A 12,282-nucleotide genomic window follows, 5' to 3' on the forward strand; every position below is an offset into this window, starting at 1 on the left:
GATTCTGCAGTATCTTTATCTAACTGCTTTTAGCGCTTGCAAAAAAGTCCTCGAACTATAAAACCTACAGAACTAGTTACTGTTTTGCATGTGCAGTAAAACGCTTTCAAAGGAAATCTGATTATGTATTTTAACCGTGGGCAGCGCCCGGGACCGACGCCCGCCCCGAGACACCGCCCCAGCCCTCAGCCCGCCCGCGCACAGCGCCCCTGGCGGCGCGGCGGCCCCGGCGCAGGCGCGGTGCGTTTCCCGGGGCGGGGCCGGGGCCGCTCCCCTCGCCGCGGAGTGGCGGCCGCGGGTCACGTGGGGCAGCGGGAGGGCCCGGGTGCTGCCGCCGCCGGAGAACGTGAGTGCCGGGAGGGGGGCACGTTGGAGCCGCCGCCGCCACCTCCTCCCCGTCCCTGCGCGGCGGCTCCTCCTCCTGCCGTGCTCTCCCATTCTGCTCTCCTCCTCTCTTGCCTTTGCCGCCTCCTCCCGGCGGAGAGCGGCCCCCCGGCCGTGAGGGGCGCGGCCCACGCCCGGGGAGGGCCGCCCTGCTGAGCCGGGGGTGCCCAGTGCAAGCCCCAGCAGGTGGGGTCTGGGCTGGGTCAGCTGCCCGCAAGGTGCGCTCTGTAGGAAGTTTTCCTCCGCAGAGCTTAGCTCGTTCCCCGCCGCTGCAAGGAGTGGTGGTGGGAATTACGGAAGTGAAGCGGCCTCAGAAGTCGAATCCCCAATATTTCACGGTTTCACAGCCGTTATCTTGGTACGCATACCCACCCTCGTGCCTGTGGGACTCCGTTCTTGGGAGCGCTCTCGGTGCGCAGGAGCAGCCGGGTGTCGGGAACCCGCGGGGCTTATCCGCAGCCACACCCGCACATGTGCTGTGCTCCTCACAGCCTCCGCAGTTTGGGTTTATTGCTTTCATTTACCCCATTTTCTAAAGCGGTATTTTTTACAAATTCTGTAAATAACTTAAAAAAAAAAAAAAATCAATAACTGGCCAGAACTATATCCCTTCCTTTGTTAAAACTACGAAACAAAAAAACCTACCCCCAAAAACTGCAAATAACTTGCACCTGTATCAAAGAAGCAGCAATGGCAAGTGTATCTTGGCTGTATTTGGTAAGCTTTCTTACAGCTGTTAAAACACCAAGTTTAAGTAATTCGGGTATCTATAAAATGTAATTAACAATACCTGAGCTGGTTTGATTTTCTGAAATAGCACAGTGATGTTCTTCCTGGAACTGTTTGTTTGTTTGTTTTTTTACTGGCATAGATTGGAGGTGTTAACAACAGTAGTATAACACTAATACTAGAAAGCATATGTTTCTGAATTGTTTGTAGATTTAACCAATATTATTTAAAATGGATTTCTTCAAAAAGTAAGTTTCCCGTTCTTCCTTTCTCCTACACACTGCAGACAAATTTTCCCTCAAATCTACCAAGGAATGCTAAAATTGTAAAGTTGTTGTGCTTCGCACTTCTGAAGTGGAGTCAGGCAATCTTTGATGGTTTCATTTTTAATAATATTACAAAATTCTTAAGATAAAGGAGGATGCTCTTCTACAATTATACGAGTGTAACAATTGCAATCAAATGGAAAAAAACCAAAAAACAAACCCCAATCAAAACCCAAATCCATGACCTTAATTAGAATTAAACGTCTGTGAAGTTAAAACTCGTCTGTGGCCTAATCTGAAGTTCACTGTTGTTTTGATGTATTTTTATTTTAAGCTGTGACATCCCCTTACCTTTACAAGTACAGTGATATATTAAATATTTATGACTACTTTACTTCTTCAACTTCAATTAGTGTAGATGTATCCTGGTGTTTTGAGAGGCGGTTACTAATTATTGTCTGTTATGAGAGAGATTGGACCTAGTTCCTTGGGTTCTTTCCTGTGAAAGCTGTCTCATTTATTTTGGGATAAAGTGGCCAAAATGATTCTTGGCATGTATTGTTTAACATGTGTATATTTTATTGTGGGTAGTAATTGTTATGCCCTTCAGAACACATTTTTAGTTTTAAATTGAAGTTCTTAGTTTAAAAGCTTATTTTGTTAAGGACTTCCTCTTTTAGTGGTGGTTAAGAGGATTAAAAATCTGTAAAAGATTTTCAGTTTTCATGCTGAAGCAGATATAAGACACAGAAGAACTTCTCTATTCTAACAGAAAACTTTGAATGAAATTTAAAATGTTGCATAATAAAAAAAGACTGTGATCTAGCCATTTATGAGGTCATTTAACATTGATATTTAACTTTGTATTGTCTCAGCAAGGGAGTTACTGACTTAAATAGTTTTAAAACATTTTTATTATAGATGGGTGACTTCTCTCACCAAATTCTGAAATGCTGTGTCTTTTCAGTTCACCATTCAGTATTCCTTTGTGAAGGAAAGCCCTTTAGATGAATCCAGAAGTTGTTCTTTATGAAGTAATTAATTTTATAATTTAAGTCAGAACCTTCTCTTTGTTATGAACTATGTAATTTACTGTACATTTCAGAGCTTGTTGTGGCTGACAGCTTGCAGCTGACCTTCTCCTTGCATACTTATTAAACAGGATGATTCATTATGTTTCAGATTTTTAGGGTTTTTTTCCTTGCATTGTTTTTTTTTTTTTTCCCCTTGGTCCTTTTCCTCACCCCCTTCCAAAGTTTGAGGGCCACAGTAAAAGTGTTTACAGTTTGCTCCTGCTTCCTTTGCCCTCCTCTTTTGCCCTAAAAACAGTTTCTGTCTTTACCGGGAGAAGCCTTTGTGTCCTGAGACTGGTATCTTCACAGACAAGTAGTGTGGGCCTGTTGAGGCTTATCTGTATTGTGGAATGGTTTGTCCTTAGGATCTGATACTCACCCTTTATGTTTCAAGTGGTTTTGATATTAGTTTAGCTCTAATCTGGATGTGTAGGCTGAATGCGCAATTTTATTTCCAGAGTGTACTTGATTTTGCATAAAAATAAATCAAAATTTCAGGGTTGTTATGTCTGTTTTGGGGGGACCAAGGGTACAGGGAGATTCTTTTCCTCTAAATTGAAATTACAGCTATAGGAGAAGAGAGTAGGACATTTCATTTTAACTGGCATTTACTAAAATATTTACTTTATTACATGAGTTTTTTAGTAATGCGAAGTCATAATATTTTATGGTTGCCAAGTGAGTGAGGGGGGTTGTCACAGTAAAAAGTTTAAATACTTTTTACTTGGTTAGTACAAAACAAACAAACAAATTCCAAGAATATTTAGTTCAGATATTTATTTTGAGTAGGTGACAAAAATGCAGACACGTGGCATCCTGGATGCAGGACAAATGTCCATTTCAAGTCTATTCTGGAAATTTGTACATTTTTAAGTGGGTGGCATGTTTTCAAAAAAAAAGAGAAAGGAAAAAGTGCTTCATTGTTTCAAGCCTCATTCAACTCTAATAAACAGAGTAGAGGCTGAGGAGGAATGTTCAAACAGTCAAAAGCTCTGTGTGTTTGAAGGGAGTTGCATTCCTAAAGGCTCTCAAATAACTATATATATCTTTTTATATCTTTTTCCTTTCAACTCAAACACAATGTGTTTTGGCTGACATTTTTGATTGCTCCCAGTAATGGGAATGGTTTATGATAACTAGCACTGTTGTAATCATGGTGGAAAGCATTCCCAGCCCTGTTCCATGATTATTGTCTGGATATGTGCTGGATGAGGGTTTCTTTTTTTGGGTGCATGGGTGTTATAAGTACTTAAATTGGAAATTTAAGAGTATCAGAAGCAGAGATGGAAGCTTTAAAACACAAGACTATATGGCAATTTGAACAAAACGGTATGGCAAGATTTTGAGGTTTCCACATAACTTGCATTTAAAGGATGTTCACTTTTAAATTCTAGCAGTTTTTGTGTCGACTGTTTTGTGATGAAAAAGGTGTAACTGTGTCAGCGGTACAAGAAAAGCCAGAGGTCTGGGCAGAAGACTATAAGAATATTTGGGGGTGTTGGTCTGCCTGATACCAGAGCAAGTAGTGTGGAAAAAAAGGAATGACATTGATTAAACTTGTGATTAACTAAGGGTTTGGGTTTTTTTTTAATGTTGACTTTAAAGTCAAAGACTGACAATGTTAATTATCCGCAATGACCAATTAACACTTTAACAGGTTGGTTCATTTAAGCTTTGTGGGGGCTACAGCTGTGGTCTCTGGAGTTAAATTGTGATCATTTGAAACTGGGTTTGGAAGGCAGTTATATGTTCAAGAGGCCTGGTATAAAGTACATTTCTGGTGTTTTCACTCTGTTTTGGACAAGGCTCAGACATTATGCAGCATCTCCATGATAATAACGTGGGAAAAATGCAGTGATTTTCATTGTAATGTAGCAAATACATTTTACATGCATTCTGGTTTACTGCAGTTGTTTTGAGGATAAAAAAAACCCAACCAGGTTGTTTTTTTCTTCTCTTAAATTGCTATAATAAGCATGAATGTGATTTAAGGAGAAATGCAGAGACTAGAATACTTAACTATAGGAAGTGACATTAATTAATTCTGTGTGTGAACTAGCATGGAGCTACATGCTCCTCTCACTTCAGGATAAGCAGAGAAGGTAGGCTGGCCACTACCTTGTTGTCTTTGATGTTCCACCCTATCCTGGTCTCTCAGGTCCTTTTGCTGTTACAGGGTAACATCATCCAGAGGTGCTTTCCTTCTTTTCCATGTGCTCGCTGACTTCATGAAATGCAACTGAATCAAATTATTAAGAATACTCTGAATACCTAAGTAAAAATGTTCAGTAAAGTGTTTGCAGGCATAGCAATAGTCTATAGAAATGTGAAACTTAGTAAATCCTGACAGACATAGGGGAAGGTTAAATTTTGCATCTTGAGCTGTCCTTTATAGATGTCTGGTTTTTCCTCCTGTCCTCTAGAAGAATTAGATTGTTGCTTGTTTATCTAATAATAAAGCTGAAGAGGAATCATTTCATATGATGAATTGGAAAGGCATTTAAATAAAAAATGAATATATTATCAATTTTAACTATTTTGTGTATAGTGATAAAGAAGGTTAATGGGGTGTGAGAATTTTGTATATATCTCAATATTTCAGGTGGTTTCATTTGAAACCTGCTGGCAAAGTTTTGAAGAGTAACTGTGTTTTGCTGGTTCTACATAACTGATACTTAACGTGGAATAATGTGTTGTGTATCTTCAGTAGTTCTGCAAAGAAGGGGCACACTGGAGGGGAGGAGAGGCTGTGCTGTTGTTGGGCCACCTTGCAGAGTTTCCAGAAGTAAAAGTAGGACTGGCCAAGTTGGGGTAGCCCTTGGAACCTGCTTGAAATCTTGCATCTCTTCCCATCTTTCACAGGTGGTTCCATGCTCTGGAAACTCCACGTTCCCCTGTGCTGTGTTGTCCTGTGCAGCTTCCTCCCTTGTCAGTTCCTGTCAGAGTAACTCCGTTTCTAGCCTGATCTATTTCTGTAGCTCTCTTTAATCCCATTTTTTACTGGCATAAATAAAGCAGAGATGAAAATTTTGTCATAACTCTTTAAATTTTATATGCTGATTTTGTATATGATTTCCTTCTATGGTTTTCTTTTCTCCATCACATACTTCTAAACTGAAGTCTTTATCCTAATCCCTAGGAAAGCAGTAACAATTTTCAAACTGCATGTAGGAGTACTTAGCTGCGTCTCTGTTACTTTTTTGAAATCGTAACTTAGTTTTCAAGCTTAGCTTGTTTTGAATATTTGTAAAAGTTGGAAAAATATCATTAAAAAAATTGAAATATGTAGCAAAGATAGGAATCCTGGAAACGGAGACTCTAGAGTAGAATTTGAAACTGTTTTCCTTCATGGAATTTTAATTATTGAATGAATCAGGATTAATGAGAACATGTTTAGAACACCCAGGTACTTTATGGATTAAGTAAAGCCTGTCCAGGGATGTGAAAGAGAGGTTGCAGACTGCTTTTTCTCACAATGTTTACCTGCATTATCTGTATAAATCTCCTTTTTTGTGTTTTATGTAAGTTTACAAATTCTGATTTTTTTTTCCTCACTTGAATTTTTGTTCTGATATATAAAAGGTCTCAGCTGGTTACCTTGATGAATTTTTTTGTGTTTAAAAAAAACCCAAAAACAGTGATGAGCTTTAAAACACCCCTATATGTATATAACAAGTTACCTTCTTTCTTTCAGAATTTCCAAAACTTGCATGGTTTTGAATTGAACAGAAGACTGGAAATCGGAATAATCTTCACTTTTATTTGAATAAGAAGTAATAATGGAACGAAGGCAGAGAGGAGTCAGTGCTGGACTGCTTTTGCTGCTTTATCAAATTTCTCAAGTTGGACTCCAGAACATTCCTTGTGTTACTCTTGGGGTACTTGTACTGAATATTTTTCTCTTTCTGAATCCTGTGAGGCCACTGTCTGAAGTGTGTCTCAGTGTAAATGAAGCTATCCACAGAAAGAACTGGCAGCGTTTGCTGCTTGCTCCTTTCCACCATGCAGATGATTGGCATTTGTATTATAACATGATTTCCATGCTTTGGAAGGGCATAATGCTGGAAAGAAAGCTTAAGAGCATATGGTTTGCCTACATAATTGCAGTATTTTCAGTACTGATTGGAGTAGTTTATATGGTGCTGGAACTCCTGCTTGTGGTAATTCTGGATGATCCTTCCTATGAAATGAATTGTGGAGTAGGTTTTTCAGGTAAGACAGAGGGTTGGTCCAATTTACATATGTAAAATTAGTATGTATAGTTGCTATATAACAATAATTGTTAATTGTAGAAAGTGGATATGTGTACATCTGTATGTATGATTGTCATGTCAGTAAGGTTATCCTATTTTTCAATTTAAGGCATATATTCTCATTAAGGCATATACTCATTTCATGTTCTTGTGACTGACAGGGACTTTACCTGAGAACATGAAAATATCATCATCCTGGTATAATTGTGTTTTCTGTGTAATATCACTGGTTAATTGAAGTCTGAACTCTGAATTTTCTGATGTCAGTAATGCTCATCAGGTGGCTTTTAGAAAAGCCTATTAGTTTAAAGTTACTCGTGCCTGTCTTTGGAGAGACTCCCTTAGTTTTGCTTCTGATAGCGACATTCAAAAACCTGATTGTCTTCTTTAGGAGATCAGTTTCAAGTCAGTAAACTCCTACTCTTTACAAAAGTCTGCAGTCAAGTGGAAAAGTGGATACTGCTTTCCTGGACAAGTAGGGGATTTCCTTGCTGTCAGTGGGACCTAGCCTTAGAAGGCAAGCCCTCTTTTTCAGCTTCTAAAAAAGCTGCTTCAGCACCTCTGAGGATTCCTTGTGATATTCTGGTTGGTATGAGTTGGAACATCTTGGGAGTTGCTCTTCTGGACCTCCAGATATTTTCTGGTCACCCCCCTTTGGTAACAAGATGTGCCCAGTTCTAGTATCAGCCTTTCTGGGGGCTGTAGAGTCCCTGAGTGCAGAATCTTTCCTTGAAGGGTTCGGCTGCCTGTGCCAGTCTCGAAGTGTCCATGCCAAGACTTCTACTTGTTCATTTTTCCAAGATTTTTTCAGACCACTGTGAGCTTTCTCTTTAGAGGAACTTTTTCATAGTACTTCCAGTAAGTTCTCTGAATTCATTCCGTCATATCAGCTGGTGGTTGCATGATAAAACAGTTGCAGTCAGTTAGATATCAATGATTGTTTACTGTGGTTAAAGGTGATTTATTTACTTTTTTTTCAGAACCAAGTGATTCTGAAGTGTGTGTAAGATGATTTTCCATTAATTCAGAATTTGAACCTACTGTTGAGCTTTACAAATCTTTGGTTTTCAGTAGTGGCTTTCCTCAACTCACAGAACATTTTTTGAGTTCACTAATTTAGTCAATTATTTCCACTAGAACTCCCCTTTTGAATTGTTTGTATAGTTTTGAATACCTGAATAGCAACAGTGAGCAAGCACACTAAAAAGCAGCTTAGATTCGGCTGTTACACAAATGCGTAATTTTTATATCCTTTTTTTTTTAAGTCACTGAAAAAACAGAACTGTTGTTCTGGCATGCAGTAGTATGCTTCGTGGTGCTTTGAAACTTCAGGGTACTTCAAATTGTTTGCGTTTGTTTATTATTTGTGCGCAAGTACTTTTCTCTTCATGTGATTTCTTCTTGTTTGCAGGAGTCTTATTTGCTTTGAAAGTTCTAAACAACCATTATAATCCAGGAAGAGTTAGCAGTGTCTTTGGATTGCCGATATCCAGTAAATATGCTTGTTGGGTGGAGCTGGTGGCTATTCACTTAATCTCCCCAGGGTAAGTGCATTTAATATTTCAAAGAAAGGAGAAGAGATTTGGGCTGTCTGGAGTAGTTCGAAATGTATCACGAAGTGTGAGTAGTGTTAGCTGGTATCCCAATGCAGTGTTAGGGCTGCAGTCTGCTTTTTCCTTAAAAACCTCTACTTTGAGTACATCTCAAAATAAAAATCTGAAATACTATTCCCAGAAGGTGTAACTGAGTATTAGAGGGAAGATAACAAAAGCTGGTGGACAAGGAAAAGGGATGTGCTTTTTCAACGAGGTAACTAAACTACTACACCATAGTGCCAAGGGCTTCATTAGCTGAGCAGCATTCCGCTGTTTGCTTGCCATTTCTGTCCTAGCCCACTCTGGCTTAGTCACTTATGATTTACGATAGAATTATCATCCAGAATTCTGCAAATTTTGTGCAGTGTCACTGTCCTGGTGTGCTGCTGGTCATCTCCCTCAGTTTCCTTGTGTGTTCTGTGCCAGAACAGTTCATTTGCCCCACCTCTGTGAGAACAGGGCCTTGCTCGTCTTTGGCAGTTGATTTTTGTAATCCTATTTGCAAATCAGTTATTTTCCTGTGTAATATTTTGTAACTGTGCATCACACTGGAGAATATGTGCAAAGTAAGACACAAAACCTATGAACTAGCAAATCACAGTTTATATGCAATTTCCCACTTTTGAGAAAGATTAAAAAAAAAAGAGCTCAGCAATACTGAGATGTTCCTTGTCAGATACTATGATATACAGATAGAAGATTTCCAAGAGCAGAAGGAGAATTCAAATATTGCTTAGGTTAAACACTGGTTTTATTGCTTTATGGCTGGCTGCTTGATTGACTGCAGCAAGGATTAAAGACAGAAGAATGCTCTGCCCAAATGCAGTTTTATTTGTGAGCTGCATGGCATTGTTACAAATATAAAACTAAAGCTTTCAGTGCATTAAAAACATTTTTCTGAAAAATACAAACTGTTGTTCTAGCTGAACATAGTTTTTATTTGGTGATATGTTTAACAATACTGTTTATTAGTAAAGAATAGTGAAAGAGTGTTATGTATGAAGTAAAACCGTATCACACTGTTTATGGTAGAGGAAAAACATCATTTCAGAGATTGGTGCTGTTCTTTTTCAGTTACATTACTGTAGAAATGTCTTTGGGTAGAGAGTGGATAGGAAGTCCAGAAATAATATCAAAAAATGTTTCATAATTTCATGGAAGTTTAGATTCCTGCCTCATCTAAACCTCTACAGTGACCTCTACAGAGGGCAATTTCACAGCACTTAAATGATAATGGGGGCTACAGAAAACAAGTAGTGAGCTCCAGAAATTCATGTCCTAGAACACAACATGTTTAATTAGTAACTGCCAACTGCCTTGCAATGAACCATAGCAATTGTAGCTCTCACAGTATTGCTCTTACAAGCTCATCTGTATGCTCAGGGCAAGCTGTAATATTTGAAGTGTATGTTTAACTGGTTCCTTTTGTAGACCAAGTTGCATAATTTAGTTTTGGATAGCTAAGAGGTCAGTAATTGGGGCAGAATTCTGTCCAGTCAGAAAGCCATGCAGTAAATTTGGACCTGCCTTATTGAATGGACTGATGTAGCAGGTTCACTTGAGAATCCATAACCAATGGAAGATCCAAAAGTAATATTGAGCCTATTGGAAACTTTGATTTGTGTTCTAGGAGAGGATTTAGTTTACTAAATTTAATTATTTTCTAATATTTATTTCTAATAATCTAATAATTATTTCTAATTATTTTCTTTCTCATTAATGTTTTTGTTTTGGAAAAATTTTAAAGTGCATTCAGTATACTTCTAATCTTCACCTTCCATAAAGTAAGGGTATTGAGATGCAGGCTTTGCTTAGCAGTCCTTGGGATTATTTGCTTAATGGAAGAACATATATGTGAAAAGTTACTTTCTGTTTAATCTGTGCCTCTTCCAGAACTGGGCAGATATCTGAGGTGAATCAATATCATGTTGGAGATTTCTAGAGTAGGTGATTTTTAAGTATTTTTAATTTTCTGAGGTCAGCTATTTTCCAGGTGAGGCATGCATTTTTCATAAATCTGTTCCAGAAAAATCTATTTGGAAAATTAGTTCCTTATAGATACTTTATTTTGGTAACCACCTTTAACCTATAAATGTTCACATCAGCCTTTATGTGTTACTCTTATGAGAGTTGTTGGTTACTGATGAGAGAGAACTGCAACTCTCCATGGCAGGATACAAGTTTGTGGTTAAGTAGGTGGCAAGAGAGTGAATTTGGATTTGGTCTTTACCTTCCTCTACTGACATGTGCATTTTCCTGTCTCCTTTTACCACTGATGCACAGGGGTTGTCTTGGCTTGAGCGCTGGTGCCATCATCTGTGTAACTCCTGCGGATCATTGACCTGAATGTAAAAATTGATGCAAATATTATACTTTGTACATTAAACAGAGGTTTCATTTCTACTTTATGAAGGAAAAAAGGCTCATTTTAGCTCATATTATTTATTTTTTTTGACAGCCAATATAAATGAGTTATTTCTAATTGCACATTGTAGGAAATTTCAATGTTTAGTGTATTGGCTTCTGTAACTTCATAATAGAGACGAAAAATTTGCAAGTCATGTTTACATCTGCTTAAATTCAGAAGATTTTCTCTTAATTTATGTTTAAACCTGTTTAAACACAAAAGAGTTTAACTCTTTAACTTGAATGCTGAAAATTGATTTTTGAATTCATAGAGTACCCCATAGTCATGGCAATAAGTGGAGCAAATCTCCTTATTTACTATAAACGTATGTTTCTGGGTTGATTTCTCAAGAGACTCCAGAGCCTTTTCATTCTGTATACAAATGGTAATGATATTTTTAAAAGAAATTGTTAGCATGCGTGGAAAAGAATTTGGATCTCAGCATTTCAATTGTTCTTTCAATTTTGAAGGCAGTGTGTGACAAAGATTGCAGTGGATCTGCATTCATGCTTATCTCAGACTAATTGCAGGATTGCATTGATAAAAATGCAGTAGAAAGTACTGTGTGCTTTCACTCAGAACTGTAAATGGTTTTGGTAAGATCTACCCAGACATTACAATGTAAGTTACTTTTTAAAGCTTAAAACCAGTTTACTCATTTGGTAAGTGTTTAAATGCTGTTAGGGAAAGCATATCCTGTCCTTTAAACGAGCAATTAAAATGGTCTCGCCAATTAGTTTTTTCAGGATATTTGTTAAATACTTTTCTGGAACTGTTTTCCTCCCAATTTAAAGGTAGTTACAAAAATACTTGGCATTATATCCTTGCAGGCAGGTAATTTCTCTGTGCTTGGTCTCACTCAAGGAATTTCTCGGAGAAGTCTCAGGGACTTTCTCTTTACGACAAATTCTGCACTTTCCCTTTTGTATCCCTATGAAAAAAAGGCTCCCATTACTCACAAGATTATTTTATCTTCTAGGACTTCTTTTGCTGGGCATCTGGCTGGGATTCTTGTTGGATTGATGTACACTATGGGACCTCTGAAAAAGATCATGCAAGCCTGTGCAGGTATATAATTTTGTTGAATTTACAAAATCTGCATAAGAAACACTTTTTTTTAAAAAATTCAGTAAGTCTTGCATATAGAAATTCAGACCATTCCAGCAAGTTTTTAGACAATTAAAGATACGCTCATTTTATTAATGCAGAAGAAAAACCTCAATTCTTTTTCTTAAATAGGGATAAGAACAATTAAGAATAAATGTGACTTTCAGATATTTTTACGTAGAGGAATACCTTTTACCCTTCTTTTTAAGTATTTATTTAGAGCATAATCTTTAAGCGAAAGTGTCACCTCAAATGCAGTGTGGTGAGGCCATAAATACATGCCAGAACCAAATGTTTCCATCTTGATTTCTGCTGCTTGTGTCCATTCTAATGGAAGTCTCTACAGTTTGAAAAAGGTGGTGGGATGCTTAAGAAATTGTTACTGTAATTTATCAAGCTTTCCAACAATGCATGATTACGGCTTTTCATATTATAGAAATACTTATTTTTTTAAAAAGATTGTATCTT

At 37.9% G+C, this 12,282-nt stretch overlaps 1 protein-coding gene across 6 annotated transcripts in view; it reads left to right on the forward strand.

The window, feature by feature from the left end:
• The first annotated feature begins 276 nt into the window (after positions 1 to 276).
• Positions 277 to 12,282, forward strand: part of RHBDD1 (rhomboid domain containing 1) — a 28,125-nt gene continuing 16,119 nt past the window's right edge. For 2 of the 6 annotated variants that reach the window (XM_042041805.1, XM_042041809.1), the window contains exons 1-4: positions 361 to 1,101; positions 6,147 to 6,664; positions 8,117 to 8,249; positions 11,687 to 11,775. In XM_042041805.1, the coding sequence (XP_041897739.1) occupies positions 6,232 to 6,664; positions 8,117 to 8,249; positions 11,687 to 11,775 (655 nt within the window). In that variant the 5' untranslated portion in view covers positions 361 to 1,101; positions 6,147 to 6,231. The other 4 variants (XM_042041807.1, XM_042041808.1, XM_042041806.1 and 1 more) reach the window with 4 other exon arrangements.

Source organism: Corvus kubaryi, unplaced genomic scaffold (assembly GCF_017639235.1).
Source record: "Corvus kubaryi isolate FWS band 111438036 unplaced genomic scaffold, C.kubaryi_AGA036_p1.0 37397, whole genome shotgun sequence".
Classification (NCBI taxonomy): domain Eukaryota; kingdom Metazoa; phylum Chordata; class Aves; order Passeriformes; family Corvidae; genus Corvus; species Corvus kubaryi.